General features: G+C 41.7%; 1 protein-coding gene across 9 annotated transcripts in view; it reads left to right on the top strand.

Annotated features, from left to right (window-relative positions):
- The window catches only part of LOC124117395 (voltage-dependent calcium channel type A subunit alpha-1-like), a 299488-nt gene that overhangs the window by 202647 nt on the left and 71918 nt on the right, over nucleotides 1–24923 (top strand). For 7 of the 9 annotated variants that reach the window (XM_046479277.2, XM_048389674.1, XM_046479250.2 and 4 more), the window contains exons 7-21: nucleotides 1446–1610; nucleotides 3140–3354; nucleotides 3832–3935; nucleotides 7986–8101; nucleotides 9792–9857; nucleotides 18328–18441; nucleotides 18600–18681; nucleotides 19178–19305; nucleotides 20079–20191; nucleotides 20382–20491; nucleotides 20845–20976; nucleotides 21271–21343; nucleotides 22553–22670; nucleotides 23116–23216; nucleotides 24670–24794. In XM_046479277.2, the coding sequence (XP_046335233.1) occupies nucleotides 1446–1610; nucleotides 3140–3354; nucleotides 3832–3935; nucleotides 7986–8101; nucleotides 9792–9857; nucleotides 18328–18441; nucleotides 18600–18681; nucleotides 19178–19305; nucleotides 20079–20191; nucleotides 20382–20491; nucleotides 20845–20976; nucleotides 21271–21343; nucleotides 22553–22670; nucleotides 23116–23216; nucleotides 24670–24794 (1762 nt within the window). The remainder of the gene's footprint in view (nucleotides 1–1445; nucleotides 1611–3139; nucleotides 3355–3831; nucleotides 3936–7985; nucleotides 8102–9791; nucleotides 9858–18327; nucleotides 18442–18599; nucleotides 18682–19177; nucleotides 19306–20078; nucleotides 20192–20381; nucleotides 20492–20844; nucleotides 20977–21270; nucleotides 21344–22552; nucleotides 22671–23115; nucleotides 23217–24669; nucleotides 24795–24923) is intronic. The other 2 variants (XM_048389679.1, XM_048389680.1) reach the window with 1 other exon arrangement.

Raw genomic sequence — 24923 nt, forward strand, 5'->3', positions numbered from 1 at the left:
TTTTCCACATTTCTATCAAATAATTAGATGGTTTAACAATTTGCAAAGGATCTGGAAAAGAATAATTGTAAATTGTCATCTTTTGGGGGCAAATTAGAACGAACTGCTTTAATTCGGTATCTTAGTCTTATGAAGGCAAAAGGTTAGATTCAAAATCCCAGCAAATTGGCATAAAGTTTCCTCCAAATTGTTGTTTGAGACGGGGTAGAGGAGATCATTTCCGTGCATGTGGCTGACATTGTGGCTAATTTCTCTGATATGGGGAGGGGGGAAATGCATGCCACCACCTGTCAATCATGTGTCTGTCATTACATCACTCATCTCCAGTGTGCTGTGTCTCAGTTTCAAGCCATTGTTAGCTATTGTGTTTGGTAAATCACTTATCAATGTAATTAGTATTTGGAAGCATGCTTATTTATGTTATGTTTTTAAACATGTTTCAGTTTTGTAACACATTTTGATGCATGATTTTTTCCTGATCTATCATAATTATATGTGATGTTTTTTTATTAAACCACTAGTTTTAATTATGAAATGCATTTACAATGTAATATTTCATATATCCATACTTATGTCAACATTTCTATCGAGATGTAAGCATATATAAATAAATATATATATATATATATACTTTTTAAGATGTTCATAATTTACTTGTAATTGTGCAAGAAGCTTATTGATGGCTTAAATATTTGACTAAAATTGACTTTTAATACACGAGACAAGAATATGAACATTCTCTGTCAATGTTTTGTAAAAGATTCACTGATTAGTTAACGAAGATACATCATCTAAACCATCACCTTCACTATACACATGAACTCATGACAGATTGAAGTTCTCAATTCTAGATTATGACACCAGGGCACTCTCGAAGCCAGTATTGGACATACAATGTTATTTTTTATCTTCTGCAATTACAATTACATTTCAAGCATGGAGTTTGATAAACACACGGGCCATCTAGTTCCTAACAAACTGTTCCTTCCTAACCCCATGTTTTTTTAGAAAAAAGAAACTCCTTACCAATGAACCTGTTCTACGTGTGATGATCTCTTCATAATGTGTTTCAAAAATTCAAACTACACAGCATTGACAGAGTATTATTTGTATGTGTCTGCCTTGAATGTATGTGTATCACACAAACATTTTTATATTTCTGTTATTCCTTGTCTTTTAAAAGCAGTTCTGTTTATATACCACATGTCATTATGATTTTCAATCTTTCTTTAATATTGTAACATATTTTAAATTTTTTAATATTTTTGAAAATGTTAATTTCAAATTGTAATAGACCCATGTCATCTGTATAAAACACTTTTCCTTATGAAATTTGTAATGTTCATATAAAACAAAAGTAAGTTGTCATACTTCATAGTGACTAATTTGTGAATAATTTCATTGAAATGAGTGTCCATATTGAAACCTATGACTGTATATTCCAGGTTTGCAGGTGGTGTTGAAATCCATCATTCGGGCTATGGCTCCACTGCTACAAGTGTGTTTATTGGTGCTTTTTGCCATCATCATCTTCGCAATCGTCGGCCTGGAGTTCTATTCGGGTGCTTTCCACAACGCTTGTTTCAAAAACAAATTTGGTAGAACGTTAGGTAGGTATTACAATTGTTTAGTACTTCATGTAATGGTAGCACATTGATCTAATGTACAAGGTATAAAACTACATATATAGAGATAAGCAAATATTAATTCTTTCTTGGAAAACATTTCTTCAATGATTCATTTAAGACAATAAAACCATATTTAGAAAGCTTAGGCATGTTGAAATTTCACAAAATCAAGTATTATTATGTTCTGTTCAAAGATAAACAGATTATTTCTATCAATAATTTATCTTCTGACTAAAAATCAATTATGAATAAATTTGGGTTTTACCCAGCTGAATAAACATCCAGACTCTTAGATTTACACGGATGAACATTTTCTGTGCATTTTGTTATGTCAAGGGTCACTTTTGTCATATATGTCATTACAATAGACACATCCTTGACAACAAATGTCAGCTGTCATAAGGATGGTTAATATAGGTTATCTCCTTGTAATAAGTGGCAAATCAATAATTTTTTCACAGCCTGTTGGTAGTAATTTGGAAGAAATGTGAAGTGACACCAACTTCCAGAATTGGTTGTTCTGTAGGAAGAGATTGTTATCTACAGCTGGTTATTGATGGACACATTATTAAAGATGGCAGGCCATCTAAACCAAGCCACCTAGCATTGGAAAGAGAAGAAAGTTCTTATTCCATAGTAAATCCACCAGGATTCCAGTTGGCGGTTGTGTCATCGACCAGAACTCCATGAGACAAACTGACACTTTTTGAATGGCAAACTAGATGCTCTTTGATGCCAATTCTCAGTGCGACTTCAAAATTTCATAGCTTCAAGTTTTATATTTGTATCACTTACCTTTGTGGAAGGGCATTTGCTGAAGCTCTAGTTCAAACATAGTTACTGTAATGGACAGAACTGTCGTATTGCCCATGTGATGAAATGGTTGTCAGCCTGTCAGAATACTTGTGGTAAACTCAGATGACCTCAACCTGTTGCGATTCCAGAGAAGAGTCTGGATAAGGATCGGCGTGCTTTGTAGGCTGTCAGGTTAATGATAGACATACTTTACAGGCTCTCGGACCAGACAAGTTGACCATCAATTCTATTGTCCAACAACTGCTTGTTCGTAAATGTTCGTTATTGCATCAAGACAGATGAAAATTCCAATAGTAAAACATGACAAGTAATCCTACTTTGCAGGAATTCTTTAATATGAAAGCGTCTTATCATGACATTATCTGGGCAGTCATGTCATGGATATTGCAGCCATTGCTGTTATATGGAATTAAAATGATAATCAAAGTAGCAAGAATGCATTGTTGTTGATATATGGAGCATGTCATATTATTTTGGCACATTTGAGGCAAACATACTCCTATATATATATAATATGCAAATATGTTCAATTTGTTTTATTTAACTGTCCATGGCAATTTAACATATTTTTTTATCTGCCAATATCAACATAATGCTGGCTGATGTCAATTTTATTGTAATTAAATTGTAATGGATGATTTACAATTTTCTGATATTTCATAAGTTGTAAACTTACATTTTAATTTTTCTTCCAGGTGACATTGATTATGGGGATGAACCTGATATACGACCGTGTGCAAAAAATCCCAATTCTCCGGGAGGTTTTAAGTGCCAATTAAATATATCTGAGTGTAAAGAAGGCTGGCAGGGCCCCAACTTTGGAATCACCAGCTTTGATAACATTGGCTATGCCATGCTGACAGTGTTCCAGTGCATAACAATGGAAGGATGGACCACAGTTTTGTACTATGTAAGTAACCCATGTTGTCTGAACATTGGTCTTGAATTGTTACATGTGTAACCACAAATATTCTCTACAGATGCAGCCACATGAGTTGGCTTTTCACTGATATTGACATCTCAGAAGATGGAATAGTTAACATTGTTTTGTTTCCACCCCTATTCCAACCAATAAGGGGCGATGGGGTAGCCTAGTGGTTAAAGCGTTCGCTCATCATGTTGAAGACCTGGGTTTGATTCCCCTGATGGTTACAAAGTGTGAGGCCCATTTTAGGTCTCCACCACCTTGATATTGCTGAAAGTGGTGTAAAACCATACTCACTCACTCACTCCAACAGAAAATTTAAACTCAGTTATCTCAATATTGTCAACATGCAACTTCAGATACCTAGATTCAGTGCTCCCCTTCGTTTAATGACATTCCAGTGACTGTTGAACTGTTTACTTATATGTTTCCAAATAGTAATGATGTTATTTTCTTTTTCAGACAAATGATGCCTTAGGGAGCACTTTCAACTTTTTATATTTTATACCCCTAATCGTCCTAGGATCATTCTTCATGTTGAATCTAGTACTGGGAGTCCTCAGTGGGTAGGTATTATGTTTTCATCTTTTATCAACACTGTATACAGGTCACACCTTTCACACCCACACCACACAGCAATACCCTTCAAGGCCATCTCTAGTGTTCAGTCTACCAGGAGACATAAGGCTTGGAGGAATTATTTTGGCAAATTTCATGCCCTATAACGTTCAATATGTCTTTGTAGTTTTCCAGCTTGCCCACTTTTGACCTTCTGTTGCTTTTAGTTATGACACACAATCATCATAACTATGTGTCGTTATGATGATGTACATAGATGTTACCAAACACCAGAAGCTTTGAGAATAGGAGTACATAGTAGATGAAAACAATCTTGTGAACTGCAAGAAGCAATGTTCTTTTGATAGGTAAATATAGGCACTGTGTGTATAGATTAGTACAACTTCTACCATGAACTGAAAAGGAAAACAACTCATAAAGAATCTGTATACCATTTTATGTGGTGATTGACGTATGTTTGGTTTTTCAAATCCTCAAATAGAGGCAGAGAAGTTGATATTGTAATGATTCGTAGGAGTCATTGTTATGTTCCTTTTGATCATATCAGTTCTACCTTGGTTGGATGGCTGAATAGAAATGGAATCTAAACGCCTGTTCGCCATGGGATAATTCATTTTAACAACTTGAATACATCATCCTTTGAGTTTGCTCAAGTTTGTGAATAACATTGCCCAAAATATCAGTCTGACAACCGGAGTGGCAACTTTGCAAAGTTACCAGACCAGATAAAATGTTTCCATCCCAGAATTTCCTAGACTGATGAACAGAAGTAACAAAAGGATAAACATAAGCATGGTATGAGAACAGAAACTTGATATCAACATACGCAGAAGTGACTGAATAATGTGATTAATGTTTACAGTTAATTTACCTCTTACACTGTATTAAAACTAGATGCTTAGGTAATTTAGGGAATAGCCTGACCATCGGGCATGCAACTTTTCAAAACTGACCATCCATCAGCAAAATAGACCATTTCAGTCTGTCAGGCGGGTGGGTATTTTAAACACTGGATTAATCCATTTGCAGTTTTTAATAAACATTGATGCCATACAGTCTTGTCATATTGATTCTGCACTAACTTAAAAATAGGTTGTCATTTTAAAACAAACAAAATGGAGGGTTACTTCAATCCTATTTTCTGAGTGTTGTGGTAAATTTGGGTACATGATGCTAGATCATGTTGTTGTGGAACATGACAAGGTGAAAGGCAGTCATGTATGGTCAGAATTGCTAAGAAGAGTGGTCGGAAATGACCCAGTGGCACTTGATGTCTGAAAAACTTTGATTGCATATAAAACTATTTTGGACATGTTTTGGAGATGTTCCTGAAGGTTCTATTCTAATCTGCTGATAGCTGTGTGTGATAGTTTGCAACCAGGGAATATTTCCTTCAGCCAAGTGTTGACAACATGGTGATGGCCCCTGTTGATGACCCCTGTTGATGACCCTGTTGATGACCCCTGTGGTGACCCCTGTTGATGACCCCTGTGGTGACCCCTGTTGATGACCCCTGTGGTGACCCCTGTTGTTGACCCCTGTGGTGACCCCTGTTGATGACCCCTGTGGTGACCCCTGTGGTGACCCCTGTTGATGACCCTTGATGTTGACCCCTGTGGTGACCCCTGTGTAGACCCCTGTGGTGACCCCTGTTGTTGACCCTGGTTGTTAACCACTGTTGATGACCCTTGTTTTTTACCCCTGTTGATGACCCTGTTGTTGACCCCTGTTGATGACCCATGTGGTGACCCCTGTTGATGACCCCTGTGGTGACCCCTGTTGATGACCCTTGTTGTAACCCCTGTTGATGACCCTTGTTGTTAACCCCTGTTGATGACCCCTGTGGTGACCCCTGTTGATGACCCTTGTTGTTAACCCCTGTTGATGACCCTTGTTGTTAACCCCTGTTGATGACCCTTGTTGTTAACCCCTGTTGATGACCCTTGTTGTTAACCCCTGTTGATGACCCCTGTGGTGACCCCTGTTGATGACCCTTGTTGTTAACCCCTGTTGATGACCCTTGTTGTTAACCCCTGTTGATGACCCTTGTTGTTAACCCCTGTTGATGACCCTTGTTGTTGATGCCTGTTGATGACCCTTGTTGTTGATGCCTGTTGATGACCCTTGTTATTGAAGCCTGTTGATGACCCTTGTTGTTGACAACTTGTTCGTGACCCTTGTGTTTATCAAAAGAAGGTCCCTGCCTGAAATTGACGAGCAATTAGCAATGACTGCCTTCTGCAATCTTACATGAATCTCTGTGGTCCAAGACTAGGATGTAATTATGTAAATATAGCGATGAAGTGGGTCACTTCAGCCGTTTACGAGTGTAGAGATAAAAAAAAGAGTCAGAGCCTTTCAGTGAGCCATTCATTCCAAGACGTGCGATGGACCGATTTTGCTAATTTTGAACATGGATCGATATCCAGCAATCAATACTACTGCAGCAGCAGCAGCAGAAGCAGCAGCAGCGGAGTGCTGGATGCTCCATCCTCCGTGCAAGTCAGCAAATAGAAGCAGTGTTAGACCTACGATCAATACTCAAGCTTGTTTACATCACTAGCATCACATGACCTGCAGGCCTCATTCATTCCAAATGTTCCCAACCACTTTGTCTCCAAGCTGTAAGGTTGGACCAACTGAAAGCCTGTGTACACTGAATGTAATGCCATTAAATTCAGAAACAGTTTCACAATTCATAAACATCACTCATGAAAGGGAATCCATTTTGATCTGTGTATGTATGTGAATAAATTATTCAAAGATCTCCCTAAATGATACTTGTAATACCGTCAGATCCCGTTAGTAATGGATACTATTCAGGTTGTATTCATTACTACAAGCACAACCTTTGTACCTGCTGACTGACACATACCGTTTCCCCTCTCTAGATGGGGAATTGCTTCCATGTTTGTCTAAATTCAAGGTCACATTGTGTCATCTCTATCATCTGAGTACTTCCATTATACCATACATAGAGAATATTGTTCAATATTGCACACAGGACAAATACATGTTTGATGACTTGTCATGGTTGAGCTTTGTGGGGTGGGGTAGGGTGATGGTAGGGTGATAGGGATGTGTTGGGTGGTTCGGTTGTGTGGGGTGGGGTAGGGTGAGGGTCGGGAGGTAGGGTGAGGGTGGAGTGGTAGGGATGTGTTGGGTGGTTGGGTTGTGTGGGGTGGGGTAGGGTGATGGTAGGGTGGTTGGGTTGTGTTCGGTGTGATTGGGTGGTGTGGTTGGGTTGTGTGGGGTGGGGTAGGGTGAGGGTCGGGTGGTAGGGTTGTGTTGGTTGTGTGGGGTGTGGTGGTTGGGTTGTGTGGGGTGGGGTAGGGTGATAGTGGTGTGGTTGGGTTGTGTGGGGTGTTGTAGGGTGGTTGTGGTGTGGTTGGGTTGTGTTGGGTGGTTGGGTTGTGTGGGGTGTGGTGGTTGGGTTGTGTGGGGTGGGGTAGGGTGATGGTGGTGTGGTTGGGTTGTGTGGGGTGTTGTAGGGTGATGGTGGTGTGGTTGGGTTGTGTGGGGTGTTGTAGGGTGGTTGTGGTGTGGTTGGGTTGTGTGGGGTGGGATGGTTGGGTAGTGTGGGGTGGGGTAGGGTTATGGTGGGGTGGTTAGGTTGTGTGGGGTGAGGTAGGGTGATGGTGGGGTGGCTCTGAAGGATCTGCAATATTGGACTGGATCAAGAAAACAAACGTCAATTAGCAGTTATCACATCACAAAGGAAGGTTTGAAAACCATGGACAAACTTGTATTTGGCAGCTCTGTACAATATTACCCAATGCTAGTTATAAGAACCAACTGTAGAGGAATGGGTGGTCAAGCTTAGTCAATTTGATGTTTTCTTTGCAAGTCATTGTGTCTGATGTTGTGGACTAATTGCTCACTACAGTTGCAGACTTTATTAGATATAGACTGCTGTGATCTAGCCGGACATATTGATGAATGTAGCATAAAGCAGAATTCACTCACACACTCACTTATGAGAAAGGCTGCTGATAATATGAAGACATATGTGACACAAAATTCTTTCCTTCTTCCAGAGAATTTGCCAAAGAGAGAGAAAGAGTAGAAAACCGTAGAGCGTTCTTCAAGCTACGTAGACAACAACAAATAGAACGGGAGTTGAACGGATACCTTGAGTGGATCTGCAAAGCGGGTAGGCTTCGCTTCATTGCGGTTGTCATTGTACTTCAGCTGTATATTTAGTCCCTGCCAACATACCGACACTCACTACAAACACCATGTTCACCACTAACACCATGTTCACCACTAACACCATGTTCACCACTAACACCATGTTCACTACAAACACCATGTTCACCACTAACACCATGTTCACCACTAACAACATGTTCACCACTAACACCATGTTCACTGCAAACACCATGTTCACCAGTAACACCATGCTCACTACAAACACCATGTTCACCACTAACACCATGTTCACTGCAAACACCATGTTCACCACTAAAACAATGTTCGCCACTAACACCATGTTCACCACTAACGCCATGTTCACCAATAACACCATATTCACCACTAAGACAATGTTCACCACTAACACCATGTTCGCTAATAACACCATGTTCACCACTAAAACAATGTTCACCATTAACACCATGTTCACCCATATTCACCACTAAGACAATGTTCACCACTAAACACCATGTTCACCACTAACACCATGTTCACCACTATTAGTACACCATGTTCACTACAAACACCATGTTCACCAATAACACCAGGTTCACCACTTCCACCATATTCGCCACTAACACCATGTTCACCACTAACACCATATTCACAACTAACACCATGTTCACCACTAACACCATGTTCACCACAAACACCATGTTCACCAGTAACACCATGCTCACTACAAACACCATGTTCACCACTAACACCATGTTCACTGCAAACACCATGTTCACCACTAAAACAATGTTCACCACTAACACCATGTTCACCACTAACGCCATGTTCACCAATAACACCATGTTCACCACTTACACCATATTCGCCACTAACACCATGTTCACCACTAACACCATGTTCACCACTAACACCATGTTCACCACTAACACCATGTTCACCACTAAACACCATGTTCACCACTAACACCATGTTCACCACTAACACCATGTTCACCACTAACACCATGTTCACCACTAACACCATGTTCACAACTAACACCATGTTCACCACTAACACCATGTTCACCACTAACACCATGTTCACCACTAACACCATATTCACCACCAACACCATGTTCACCACTAACACCAGGTTCACCACTAACACCAGGTTCACCACTAACACCATGTTCACCACTAACACCATGTTCACAACTAACACCATGTTCACCACTAACACCATGTTCACCACTAAACACCATGTTCACCACTAACACCATGTTCACCACTAACACCATATTCACAACTAACACCATGTTCACCACTAAAACAATGTTCACCACTGATGCTATGTTCACCACTAACACCATGTTCACCACTAACACCATGTTCACCACTTACACCATATTCACAACTAACACCATGTTCACCACTAAAACAATGTTCACCACTGATGCTATGTTCACCACTAACACCATGTTCACCACTAATACAATGTTCACAACAAATACAATGTTCACCATTAATACAATGTTCACAACAAATACAATGTTCACCACTAACACCATGTTCACCACTAATACAATGTTCACAACAAATACAATGTTCACCATTAATACAATGTTCACAACAAATACAATGTTCACCACTAATACAATGTTCACCACTAACACCATGTTCACCACTAACACAATGTTCGCTTCGCTCCAGAAGAGGTGATACTCAGTGAAGAAAAAACCACAGACGAAGAAAAGTTAAAAATCATGGAAGGTATGTATGGTACGTCGACCTTTTTACTCTCTCCTCGTTGCTGTAGTCTGTCGTTATGTTTGTCTGTCGTTATGTTTGTCTGTCATCATGCTCAACTTCAAGCCTGATAATGTTAACAGAAAAACTATACTTATAACCTATGAGATGCAATTCTCAGAGACCCTTGTACCAATGTGGGCCTGTCTAACAACAGTATTAACCCTGGGATACATGTTGGCCTGTCTAACAACAGTATTATCCCTGGGATACATGTGGGCCAATCTAACAACAGTATTAACCCTGGGATACATGTGAGCCTGTCTAACAACAGTATTAACCCTGGGAAACATGTGGGCCTGTCTAACAACAGTATTAACCCTGGGATACATGTGGGCCAATCTAACAACAGTATTAACCCTGGGATACATGTGGGCCTGTCTAACAACAGTATTAACCCTGGGAAACATGTGGGCCTGTCTAACAACAGTATTAACCCTGGGATATATGTGGGCCTGTCTAACAACAGTATTAACCCTGGGAAACATGTGGGCTTGTCTAACTACAGTTTTAACCCTGGGATATATGTGGGCCTGTCTAACAACAGTATTAACCCTGGGAAACATGTGGGCCAAACTAACAACAGTATTAACCCTGGGATACATGTGGGCCTGTCTAACAACAGTATTACTCCTAGGATACATGTGGGCCAATCTAACAACAGTATTAACCCTGGGATACATGTGAGCCTGTCTAAAAACAGTATTAACCCTGGGATACATGATGGCCTGTCTAACAACAGTATTAACCCTGGGATACATGCATATGTGGGCCTGTCAAACAACAGTATTATCCCAAGAATACACGTGGGCTTGTCTAACAACAGTATTAACCCTGGGATACATGTGGGCCTGTCTAACAACTGTATTATCCCTAGAAAACATGATGGCTTGTCTAACAACAATATTAACCCTGGGATACATGTGGGCCTGTCTAACAACAGTATTAACCCTGGGAAACATGTGGGCCTGTCTAACAACTGTATTAACCCTGGGATACATGTAGGCCTGTCTAACAACAGTATTATCCCTAGAATACATGTGGGCTTGTCTAACAACAATATTAACCCTGGGATACATGTGGGCTTGTCTAACAACAGTATTAACCCTGGGATACATATGGGCCTGTCTAACAACAGTATTATCCCTAGAATACATGTGGGCTTGTCTAACAACCATATTACCCCTAGGATACATGTGGGCCTGTCTAACAACAGTATTAACCCTGGGAAACATGAGGGCCTGTCTAACAACAGTATTTACCCTGGGATACATGTGGGCCAGTCTAACAACAGTATTAACCCTGGGAAACACGTGGGCCTGTCTAACGACAGTATTATCCCTAGGATACATGTGGGCCTGTCTAACAACGGTATTAACCCTGGGATACATGTGGGCCTGTCTAACAACAGTATTAACCCTGGGAAACATTTGGGCCTGTCTAACAACAGTATTAACCCTGGGATACATGTGGGATTGTTTAACAACAATATTATCCCTGTAATACATGTGGGCTTGTCTAACAACAGTATTGTCCCTGGGATACATGTGGGCCTGTCTCACAACAGTATTAACCCTAGGATACATGTAAGCCTGTCTAACAACAGTATTAACCCTGGGATACATGTGGGCCTGTCTAACAACAGTATTATCCCTGGGATACATGTGGGCCTGTCTAACAACGGTATTAACCCTGGGATACATGTGGGCCTGTCTAACAACAGTATTATCCCTGGGAAACATTTGGGCCTGTCTAACAACAGTATTATCCCTGGGATACATGTGGGCCTGTCTAACAACTGTATTATCCCTAGAATACATGTTGGCCTGTCTAACAACAGTATTAACCCTGGGATACATGTGGGCCTGTCTAGCAACAGTATTATCCCTAGAATACATGTTGGCCTGTCTAACAACAGTATTAACCCTGTGATACATCTGAGCCTGTCTAACAACAGTATTATCCCTGGGATACATGTGGGCCTGTCTAACAACTGTATTATCCCTAGAATACATGTTGACCTGTCACACAACAGTATTAACCCTGGGATACATGTGGGCCTGTCTAACAACAGTATTATCCCTAGAATACATGTTGGCCTGTCTAACAACAGTATTAACCCTGTGATACATCTGAGCCTGTCTAACAACAGTATTATCCCTAGGATACATGTTGGCCTGTCTAACAACAGTATTAACCCTAGGATATATATGGGCGTGTCTAACAACAGTAATAACCCTAGGATACATGTTGGCCTGTCTAACAACAGTATTATCCCTGGGAAACATGTGGGCCTGTCTAACAACAGTATTATCCCTAGAATACATGTGGGCCTATCTAACAACAGTATTAACCCTGGGATATATGTGGGCCTGTCTAACAACAGTATTAACCCTGGGATACATGTTGGCCTGTCTAACAACGGTATTATCCCTGGGAAACATGTGGGCTTGTCTAACAACAATATTATCCCTGGGAAACATGTGGGCCTGTCTAACAACAGTATTAACCCTAAGATATATATGGGCGTGTCTAACAACAGTTTTAACCCTAGGATATATGTGGGCGTGTAAATAATGGTATTTGTCTTTGGATAAATCTGAAAATTTTGTCTTATGAAAGAATTATTGAAATTCTAAAATGATTTCGTAACCTCCCACCACCACCCCTAATCACCACATCCTGCTTGTTGACTTCCCACCTATGTAGGAAGCCGAGTTTATTCCACGTGCTACAGGAGTGGACTCTGCTATGTAGGATGGCTTCAGTGTGTACAGCTTCTTGGTGGCATGGTACTGGTTTTATTTCATTTTGTGTTCATGGAATGTTTCCCCTTGTAAAGCTACTTAAACCAATGTCTTTGCATGTAATCTTGTACATGGTATTTGAATGTTAGACAAAAAGTGTCCTAGAACTTTGAATATTATTTACAGGTATCGGACACTTGTATTAAGTGTTGTTTTAAGTGTTGACAAATGATTCTTTCATTCATTCAAGTTGATTTTACAAACAGATTCAAACGGTAATGTTGGTTACCCAAACCCAAATTGTTCATGGTCAACCAGGGGTCAGTTGTCCACTGACTCCGCTGGTAGCAACACCACCGTGAAATATGGCGTCCCTGAAGAGGTGTTGGAAGAGTATGGTGTGTGCAAAGTTGACAATTGTCCAGATTCCCCCCAGTTGTCAAACTGTATAGACGTGGACTTGTTGATGAGCGATCGTGGTGTTGGACTGGTTGGCAGGCCATCAGACAAAGGTTGGATACACACCTATCCTCCTGACCCCCATCCATACCCACCCTTGCCTACCCATGAATAGGAGCTTTGGAGAGGGAGTGCCAGAACCACCGCCATGGAACCGCTGCCTTACCCCATCACACGCTTGGGTTCAAACCAGTAACATCCTTCATCATAGAATACTGTAGGGTCCTGATCTGTGTTATCTTACTGCTGACTATACAAGAGTCATAATGAACTCCAGGGTCGTAGGACCCTGTCCTCCAAGTAGTCAAAATGCCAAGACTTACCCAATTTCATCACAAAAATGCAAGTTTTCTTTGGAATAAATGGATATATTCAGCCCCGCGGACAAAGGAATAACAAGACCTACTTTTGTCATTAAAGTAAGGTTTTGTGGAATGGTTAGATATAAATATTGATGTATAAAACAAAATTTCAAACACTTTCTTTTGTTGATTATCTAAATGCAGAAAATGTTTTGATATCTGTCTCCTCTACCCCAGTGTATACAGTGGGCATGTGTCTCCTCTACCCCAGGGTATATAGTGGGCATGTGTCTCCTCTTCCCCAGGATATACAGTGGGCATGTGTCTCCTCTACCCCAGGGTATACAGTGGGCATGTGTCTCCTCTACCCCAGGGTATATAGTGGGCATGTGTCTCCTCTTCCCCAGGATATACAGTGGGCATGTGTCTCCTCTACCCCAGGGTATACAGTGGGCATGTGTCTCCTCTACCCCAGGGTATACATACGGCATGTGTCTCCTCTACCCCAGGGTATACAGGGGGAATGTGTCTCCTCTACCCCAGGGCATACAGTGGGCATGTCTCCTCTACCCCAGGGTATACAGTGGGCATGTGTCTCCTCTACCCCAGGATATACAGGGGGCATGTGTCTCCTCTACCCCAGGGTATACAGTGGGCATGTGTCTCCTCTACCCCAGGGCATACAGTGGGCATGTGTCTCCTCTACCCCAGGGTATACAGTGGGCATGTGTCTCCTCTACCCCAGGGTATACAGTGGGCATGTGTCTCCTCTACCCCAGGGTATACAGGGGGAATGTGTCTCCTCTACCCCAGGGCATACAGTGGGCATGTCTCCTCTACCCCAGGGTATACAGTGGGCATGTGTCTCCTCTACCCCAGGATATACAGTGGGCATGTCTCCTCTTCCCCAGGATATACAGTGGGCATGTGTCTCCTCTTCCCCAGGGTATACAGTGGGCATGTGTCTCCTCTACCCCAGGGTATACAGGGGGCATGTGTCTCCTCTACCCCAGGGTATACAGTGGGCATGTGTCTCCTCTACCCCAGGGTATACAGGGGGCATGTGTCTCCTCTACCCCAGGGTATACTGTGGGCATGTGTCTCCTCTACCCCAGGGTATACAGGGGGCATGTGTCTCCTCTACTCCAGGATATACAGTGGGCATGTCTCCTCTTCCCCAGGGTATACAGTGGGCATGTGTCTCCTCTACCCCAGGGTATACAGTGGGCATGTGTCTCCTCTACCCCAGGGTATACAGTGGGCATGTGTCTCCTCTACCCCAGGGTATACAGGGGGCATGTGTCTCCTCTACCCCAGGGTATACAGTGGGCATGTGTCTCCTCTACCCCAGGGTATACAGGGGGCATGTGTCTCCTCTACCCCAGGGTATACAGTGGGCATGTGTCTCCTCTACCCCAGGGTATACAGGGGGCATGTGTCTCCTCTACCCCAGGGTATACAGTGGGCATGTGTCTCCTCTACCCCAGGGTATACAGTGGGCATGTGTCTCCTCTACCCCAGGGTATACAGGGGGCATGTGTCTCCTCTACCCCAGGATATACAGTGGGCATGTGTCTCCTCTACCCCAGGGCATACAGTGGGCATGTGTCTCCTCTACCCCAGGGTATACAGTGGGCATGTGTCTCCTCTACCCCAGGGTATACAGGGGGCATGTGTCTCCTCTACCCCAGGGTATACAGTGGGCATGGGGCTCGACAGTGGACATATGGCAGATGAAAAGGTGGACATAACCTAGATAGAAAGCATCCACGCTTCTGCTTCTTGTTGGGGTCAAGGGACAGTGTCGTGGCAAGCAGCCTGCTTGTGTAGCTTTAGCAACTTGAATTCTACTGTTCCTTTTTTAAAGCATCTTCTTTAAATCTCCTTTCTTATATACACCCTCATCTCCATATAATGCCACACTCATCAGATAGAAAGTATTGACATAGAAAGTTATTGGACAAGTTTGTTTACTTTTGACACTCTTTTCATACAGAAATCTTTGAATGCAACATAGCCATGATGACAAGCAGGCATTATATACAGATAGGAGTGTATGTTTCAAGTCCCTGGCACTCTGCACCCGGTCTCACTTTGATTGCTGGTGAAGGAGTGGCTAATAGTTGATGAATGTCTGTCAGATGTCTAACAGCAGCCGCAATACATTATTGTTGGACTGTTCTGTGAAGGAATAAGTGTATTTCCCTGTATCAGGATCTGCCCTGTGTGCTTCAGAATGTGCATGGTTTTTGTATTCAATGTTTTGATAACTTTTCAGGAAAGTAGGTAACCAACTTGGTGTTTCTAGAATGATGTGATTAATTGTGTGTATGCATGTAGCTTATAGGGGCTCAGGTGGCCCACTTGTCTTAGTCGCCGCAATTCGCTGTGCAGAGTTGCATACCCTTGGTATGCCAGGAACCTGTCATCGTGGGTTCGAATCCAGGTTCACCCCCTTTATGTTACCAGGTTTTGTCAGGACCATACCTTTGGCTCGTAGGTTTCACCAAAGGGGTAAATATCTGAGATCTGAATCACGTCTCACATTAAGCTGACATGCAGTGAAATAACTTGTATTCTGTTGAAGCGGCTTTAAATCTCAGTCACTCACACGTGTTGCTGATGTACTTGAATCAGAGCTACATGACACACATTTGTACTTGAATCAGAGCTACATGACACACATTTGTACTTGAATCAGAGCTACATGACACACATTTGTACTTGAATCAGAGCTACATGACACACATTTGTACTTGAATCAGAGCTACATGACACACATTTGTACTTGAATCAGAGCTACATGACACACATTTGTACTTGAATCAGAGCTACATGACACACATTTGTACTTGAATCAGAGCTACATGACACACATTTGTACTTGAATCAGAGCTACATGACACACATTTGTACTTATATCAGAGCTACATGACACACATTTGTGCTTTCAATAACTTATTTCGGAATCCTGACATAATTGATATTGCTAGGATATATTTCAATGTAAATTATAAAGAAAAGCTTTCTACCAAAGTAAGTTAATCATACAGGAGCTCTGTTACTTTTGTCACCTTAGTCAGTTGTAGAGCTCAGAGAATGGATATAAATAATTTAACACACCAACATTTGTTATTGCATGAACTGATAACATATGGTGTGTCTGTGACGAGAAATGTACGTGTGTGTCCTGTGAGTGAAATGTACGTGTGTGTCCTGTGAGTGAAATGTACGTGTGTGTCCTGTGAGTGAAATGTACGTGTGTGTCCTGTGAGTGAAATGTGTGTGTCCTGGGAGAGAAATGTATGTGTGTGTCCTGTGAGTGAAATGTACGTGTGTGTCCTGGGAGTGAAATGTACGTGTGTGTCCTGTGAGTGACATGTGTGTGTCCTGGGAGAGAAATGTACGTGTATGTGCTGTGAGTGAAATGTGTGTTACCTGGGAGAGAAATGTACGTGTGTGTCCTGTGAGTGAAATGTATGTGTGTGTGCTGTGAATGAAATGTACGTGTGTGTCCTGTGAGTGAAATGTACGTGTGTCCTGTGAGTGAAATGGGTGTTACCTGGGAGAGAAATGTACGTGTGTGTCCTGTGAATGAAATGTGTGTGTGCTGTGAGTGAAATGTGTGTGTGCTGTGAGTGAAATGTGTGTGTCCTGTGAGTGAAATGTGTGTGTCCTGTGAGTGAAATGTGTGTGTCCTGGGAGTGAAATGTGTGTGTCCTGTGAGTGAAATGTATGTGTGTGTCCTGTGAGTGAAATGTGTGTGTGTGTGTCCTGTGAGTGAAATGTATGTGTGTCCTGTGAGTGAAATGTGTGTGTGTGTGTCCTGTGAGTGAAATGTATGTTTGTCCTGTGAGTGAAATGTGTGTGTGCTGTGAGTGAAATATGTGTGTGCTGTGAGTGAAATGTGTGTGTCCTGTGAGTGAAATGTGTGTGTCCTGTGAGTGAAATGTATGTGTGTGTCCTGTGAGTGAAATGTATGTGTGTGTCCTGTGAGTGAAATGTATGTGTGTGTCCTGTGAGTGAAATGTGTGTGTGTGTGTCCTGTGAGTGAAATGTATGTGTGTGTCCTGTGAGTGAAATGTACGTGTGTCCTGTGAGTGAAATGTGTGTGTGTGTGTCCTGTGAGTGAAATGTATGTTTGTCCTGTGAGTGAAATGTGTGTGTGCTGTGAGTGAAATGTGTGTGTGTGTGTCCTGTGAGTGAAATGTATGTTTGTCCTGTGAGTGAAATGTGTGTGTCCTGTGAGTGAAATGTGTGTGTGTGTGTCCTGTGAGTGAAATGTATGTGTGTCCTGTGAGTGAAATGTGTGTGTGTGTGTCCTGTGAGTGAAATGTATGTTTGTCCTGTGAGTGAAATGTGTGTGTGCTGTGAGTGAAATGTGTGTGTGCTGTGAGTGAAATGTGTGTGTCCTGTGAGTGAAATGTGTGTGTCCTGTGAGTGAAATGTATGTGTGTGTCCTGTGAGTGAAATGTATGTGTGTGTCCTGTGAGTGAAATGTATGTGTGTGTCCTGTGAGTGAAATGTGTGTGTGTGTGTCCTGTGAGTGAAATGTATGTGTGTGTCCTGTGAGTGAAATGTGTGTGTGTGTGTCCTGTGAGTGAAATGTATGTTTGTCCTGTGAGTGAAATGTGTGTGTGCTGTGAGTGAAATGTGTGTGTCCTGTGAGTGAAATGTGTGTGTCCTGTGAGTGAAATGAATGTTTGTCCTGTGAGTGAAATGTATGTGTGTGTCCTATGAGTGAAATGTATGTGTGTGTGTCTCCTGTGAGTGAAATGTATGTGTGTCCTGTGAGTGAAATGTACTATGTGTCCTCTGTGTGTGTGTGTGTGTGTGTGTGTGTGTGTGTGTGTGTGTGTGTGTGTTTGTGTTTGTGTGTGTGTGTGAAATCTATGTGTGTGTCCTGTGAGTGAAATGTACATATATGTATTTCAGCACGCCGCCGTGCAGCAGCCAGGAAAATGAAGCAGTTGAAAGGAGAGGAAACGGATGACGACAACAACGAGCTGAATGATGAAGATCTCCTGTCGGATCTCAGTGGCTTCCCAGGTACAACACCCCTGTAGAGCTGTTGTCTCAGTTGAGCACAGACACTCAAACACTTTGTTACAATTACTACAGCCATGCTAACCATTAACTAACTCTGTTGTCATGTCTATGTTCATGTTCTGTCATCTTCATTAGTTTCATAATGATTGTTTTTCCAGGAAATAGAATAGGAAGAAATGCTAAAAACCGCAAATTGAATGGCAGATGTGGAACATTCTGGAGAGCTGAGAAAAGGATCAGGTATGTAGTAGTTATGGCATCAGCTCAACTTGACACAGGCGTCAGGCCTGTACAATCAAATAGCAATGGGGGATGCACGTAGCAGCAAAATATCTGACATTGGTTTTGCAACATTTTTAGATGCACAACCTTTTCGATTATGTATTGTTGAATTAGGGCCCAACTGATAAGGGAAAAATGGCACTTGTTTCTTTTGCCTTTACTCAGGTATCAGGAATATGCAGGAAGCACTATGAGAGTTGTTATAGCAGCGTGTGACACATTCATTCATTCATTTGTGTATGCATGTAAGCCTGACTTCAACTGATGAATGAAAATACAAACACTAAATAAGAACTAATAGTACATGTATTTAGAATCTTTAAATATCACTCTGTCTATCACAAATGACACATGTTTAATATACAGACCATAGAGAAAATTCAAATCTCATTTTGCAACTCTTTTTGTATTTAAGGTACCAGTTTGAACTAAAATGATGTTCTGTTTTTTTCAGATTTTCTATTCGCAAGTTAGTGAAGAGTCAAGCGTTCTACTGGATAGTGATCGTGCTTGTGTTCCTCAACACAGTGTGTGTAGCCTCGGAACACTATGGCCAACCGGACTGGCACTCTGACTTCTTATGTGAGTCAAAAACAGGAGCCTGGGGATTCAATATGGGGATATAGATATCAGTATCTGGGGATTCAATAAGGAGATATAGGTATCAGTACCTTGGGATTCACTATGGGGATATAGGTATCAGTACCTGGGGATTCAATACAGGGATATAGGTATCAGTACCTGGGGATTCACTACAGGGATATAGGTATCAGTACCTGGGGTTTCACTACAGGGATATAGGTATCAGTACCTGGGGATTCAATACAGGGATATAGGTATCAGTACCTGGGGTTTCACTACGGGGATATAGGTATCAGTACCTGGGGATTCACTACGGGGATATAGGTATCAGTACCTGGGGATTCACTATGGGGATACAGGTATCAGTACCTGGGGTATTATTTATAGCATGTATAGGTGTCAGTACATTCTGCATGCTTCATTTAACATGTTCAGAAATGTGTTAAGTGTGTTGTTTGCAGGTTTTGCCAATTATGTTTGTGAGTGAAGAATGACTAAAGGTTGAAAAACTGTAAACAATTGAGATGTTTCAGCCCAAATGAAACATGTGTACGTCTGTCCATGACTAAATGCTTGTGGTTAAAGGGAGGTAACCCTCTTACAAACCTCAGTCTTCATCTTATTAACATGACTAATGTCTCTGCTGCAATTCACAAGCATATATAGTTACACATGGCAGATAATCAATGGAAATTATTGACGTAATTAAACAGTTAATGGTTACGTGAATGTAGGGTTCATACATAGCGTTCATGTTCCTTGTTCTCTTGTAGATTACATGGAGTTCATGTTCCTGGCTCTCTTCATCTCTGAGATGTTCATCAAGATGTATGGACTAGGCGTGCGTGTCTATTTCAGATCGTCTTTCAACATCTTTGACTGTGTGGTAAGTGTATCTGCATCTTTGCATCTTTGCATCTTTGGATCATTAGAAACTCAAATTCCCAATGAATAGTGATGATAAAGTATCTTCAGTTCTGATAAGTGCAACATTTATGATCTGATGAAATTCCCAATTCTTACTAGTTTGAATGGCAGGTGTACAGCCATGTTGTTATCCTTGTGTTTGTCTCCAGGTTATCGTAGGGAGCATCATAGAAGTCGTGTGGTCCTGGTTCAAGTCAGGATCCTTTGGCATCAGTGTGCTCAGAGCTCTTAGGTTGCTGAGAATCTTCAAAGTCACAAGGTAAGTAACAGTAAATAACGGAGACCCAGTGCTTCAAGCTAGAGGAACACTAAAGTAGGTGCAGCAGCCAAGGTGTGCATCACACATACTGGTAAGGTGTTACATACTGGCAGAGAAGGAAATACTTTTACGTTCCATCTGTATGAACACTGGTGCATGTGATAATGAACACCTGGGCACATGCAACATGTATTGCAAGACAGGTAATTCACAGATATGAACACCTGATACCTACAAAAGAGCTAGTGTGTAAGAATTTGATTACCCTGCACAAGAACACTAAAATGAGTTGAAAGAGTACGAATCGTGAACTCCACTTGGCCTGTTGCCGTGACGCTTTGCTTGTTGTACAGATACTGGGCATCTCTGCGGAACCTCGTCATCTCCCTCCTCAGCAGTATGAGATCCATCGTGTCACTCCTCTTCTTGCTCTTCTTGTTCATCCTCATCTTCGCCTTGCTGGGGATGCAGTTGTTTGGAGGAGAGTAAGTCGTTCATGTCACAACTTTAGCTTCAGCATTACCTGTATGAAGATCTAGCTTTCTGTAGAAAGACCCATTGAGGTATCTGAATGTGTGTGAGCTATTGCTCCAAACCCTGGTCAACTAACATGTTGAAAGCTTATGTGCCGCCCAGTAATTTGAAGAAAGTGTTCTGAAATTGAGATGATTCCATGTTATTAGTAATGTGTCATATATATAGTCTCTGCAATAGATTAATATTTAATTTCTATATGAAAATAGAATTTTATATTTTATATGATATATATTTCATTGCAGAATGAACTTTCCATCAGGGAGGCCATCATCACATTTTGATACTTTTCCCATCGCTCTACTAACAGTGTTCCAGGTGAGACCACCTGATATTTGGGTTCAAATTGTCAACAGAAGTTTCATACGGTGTTTTAGTCCTGCTAGAAATTACAGAAGATGTCATGTAGAATTTAAGCAATATCTTTAGAGATACAACCCTTAGGGACCAACCATTTGGTATTCTGGGGTAGGGCCCAGGATTTTTTTTTAAATATGACTTGTCCCTGAATATTCTTGAAAAAAACATTATGCAAAAAGATATTGCCTGTCACAAAAATTACATTGTAGCAATGTGTTTTTCTTAAAAAATATTCCAGCTCATAGTTTAACAAAAAAATTGTAATTATAGCTGTAGCTGAAAACAATCTTATCCTGGTTCAAAATCCACCAGAATATCAAAATTGTCAGTCAAAAAGTGGGCAAATGTCAAGCAAGACTGACAAGACAACACAGCTCTCCGCGGTCAAGGGGAGATCATCCAAATCAGTTTTGATGATCCAGATTGGTGCTGGTGCATGTGTTTCTTATCAGTGCAACAGTATCTTGTTGTGCGATTGATTCAGGGAAACAGCTTAAAGTATTTTCAAATTATTTTTCATATTATCATTTTAGCTCACTATATCTGTAACACCATGATAACTTGAAAGGGAAGTGTGCTGGGAGTCCAGCCAAGAGAGTAGCCAAATACAAAAAAACAAACAAAACCCCCAAAATCACAAACACTATATGTAAACCATTATTCATTTGACTTTAACAAACAAATTAATATGTTATCGGGGTGGTCGGAAGACCTGGGTTTGATTCCTGACATGGGTACAATGTGTGAAGCCCATTTCTGGTGTCCCCCTGCTGGAATATTGCTAAAAGCAGCATAAAACCATACTCACTCACTCACTCAGTAAGAAATCATGGTAGGCAAGGCGCACACAAAATGTTATCAGATGTGAAAAAGGATGGGGTGGCCACCCCCAGAATCCCCCCCCCCCCCTCGACCCGCCACTGACAGCCATCTACCATTGCTTCTATCTGTCCATCAGCTGCAAGAGGGCATGTCAGCCATGAACATTGAGAATAGTATATATTAACATTTTCTACCTGTCACTCGATTTTAAAACAACAGTTATTTTATTAATTTGCTATATCCTGTACAATTAATTATAATAAAATATATTTAAATTTAAAATTTTAAAGAATATCATGGCTTTGGTTCACAGTTTGAAATTGCTACATGGCCTGTGTGTTTCAGATTCTGACAGGGGAGGACTGGAATGAGGTGATGTACAACGGCATCCGCGCTCACGGCGGGACAGAGTCGGGCATGCTGTTCTCGTTGTACTTCATTATACTGGTGCTATTTGGTAACTGTATCCTTCACACCGACAACACGCACAAAGTCAGTCACTGTGGCCTGTAAATATGTTCAAACATGAAGGTCACACTGTGTGATGCTGAAAATGAATTATTCAGATAAGTCAGCAAATTTGATCATAAACTCTGTTAGAGGGTGACATCCTAAAAAGCTGAGCTGAGACTTCATTATTGAGGTTCACAAAACAGCTGTTCCAAACATTCAAACCCAACTGCTGGTATTGGTCAACTGATGTTTAAACATATGGTGGCAAGTATATGATAATGGGTTTTTTAAAGCTATAACAACATCAACGTTTCCAAGAAATGTTTACAGAAAAATCTACAAAAAGATTGGAACTTGGGTTTTAGAAATAAATTGTGAACATGACATTGTCTTCAGTAATGGTTGGGTAGTTTATGGAGACTGTAGAGTTTTAGACCCTTGACCGAGCTTCACAGACACACTGCTGAACGTGTTCTTGGCCATCGCTGTGGACAACTTGGCCAATGCCCAGGAGCTGACCGCAGCAGAGGAGGAGCAGGCAGAAGAGGAGAACATGGTATGTACAGACTGACCCACTGCAGACTACCTAGCCTGGGAACTAAGTCCTCAAAAGGGCAGGAAATATTCCTCAATGGCCAGGGACATAAATCCTTGATGGTCCTGGACTTAAGTCCTCAACATTTCAGGAAATATCCCCCAAGAGCCTGTGAAATAACCCCTCTACAGTCCAGGAACTAAGTCCTCAATAGTGCAGGAACCAAGTCCTCAATAGTGCAGGAACCAAGTCCTCAGTATTGCAGGAACCAAGGCCTCAATAGTGCAGGAACCAAGTCCTCAATAGTGCAGGAACCAAGTCTTCAATAGTGCAGGAACTAAGTCTTCAATAGTGCAGGAACCAAGTCTTCAATAGTGCAGGAACTAAGTCTTCAATAGTGCAGGAACCAAGTCCCCAATAGTGCAGGAACCAAGTCCCCAATAGTGCAGGAAATAAGCCTTCAATAGTATAGGAACTAAGTCTTCAATAGTGCAGGAACCAAGTCCCCAATAGTGCAGGAACTAAGTCTTCAATAGTGCAGGAACTAAGTCTTCAATAGTGCAGGAACTAAGTCTTCAATAGTGGAGGAACTAAGTCTTCAATAGTGCAGGAACCAAGTCCCCAATAGTGGAGGAACCAAGTCCCCAATAGTGCAGGAACCAAGTCCTCAATAGTGCAGGAACCAAGTCCCCAATAGTGCAGGAACCAAGTCCCCAATAGTGCAGGAACTAAGTCTTCAATAGTGCAGGAACTAAGTCCTCAATAGTGCAGGAACCAAGTTCTCAATAGCGCAGGAACTAAGTCTTCAATAGTGCAGGAACTAAGTCTTCAATAGTGCAGGAACCAAGTCCCCAATAGTGCAGGAACCAAGTCCCCAATAGTGCAGGAACCAAGTCCCCAATAGTGCAGGAACTAAGTCTTCAATAGTGCAGGAACTAAGTCTTCAATAGTGCAGGAACTAAGTCTTCAATAGTGCAGGAACCAAGTCCCCAATAGTGCAGGAACAAAGTCTTCAATAGTGCAGGAACTCAGTCTTCGATAGTGCAGGAACTCAGTCTTCAATAGTGCAGGAACTCAGTCTTCAATAGTGCAGGAACTAAGTCCTGTGCTTGGTTTAGGTCCACTAGTTCATGTTCTACCACATGACAACCAGTAGACGATGATGTGGTCTATAGTATGACACTATGTTACTTTTCCAGGTACATAGAGACTACTGTCTGTTCGTGTGTGACCCAGTCATCTAAGGCGCCACAATTCAGTGTGCAGAGTCATGTCCCTCAGGCATGCAAGAAACCTATGACTGTGGGTTTAAATCCCAGTTTCACCCTGCTTATGTTTCTAGGTTTTTGAAAACCAAACCATTGCTTCTGTGTTTCAAAATACTTGTGAACGTGTAAGACTGTAGCACTTTCCTCACACATCAAGCTGCCACCATGATAAAACCTCTTACTTACTGGTACATCTTGTTGCTCAGCGGAGAGAGGAGCGAGAGAAGGCGGAGGCTGCTGAGTTGATGGCCGGTCAAGCGCCACCGCAGGTCAACATCTGTCCCCCCTCTCCACAGAACAACGAGGATGGGAAGACGGCCAACTTCAACTAGTTAGTATTTTACCTCATATTTCACTACACACATAATATTATATTAAGTACTATTAGAGCTTTTTGTTCTGTCAAAAGATTATTCCAGTGCTTGGCTATTACTATTAAGTATTACATTAAGAATCAAAA

Source organism: Haliotis rufescens, unplaced genomic scaffold, assembly GCF_023055435.1.
Source record: "Haliotis rufescens isolate VD_foot unplaced genomic scaffold, xgHalRufe1.0.p SCAF_8, whole genome shotgun sequence".
NCBI classification, from domain to species: domain Eukaryota; kingdom Metazoa; phylum Mollusca; class Gastropoda; order Lepetellida; family Haliotidae; genus Haliotis; species Haliotis rufescens.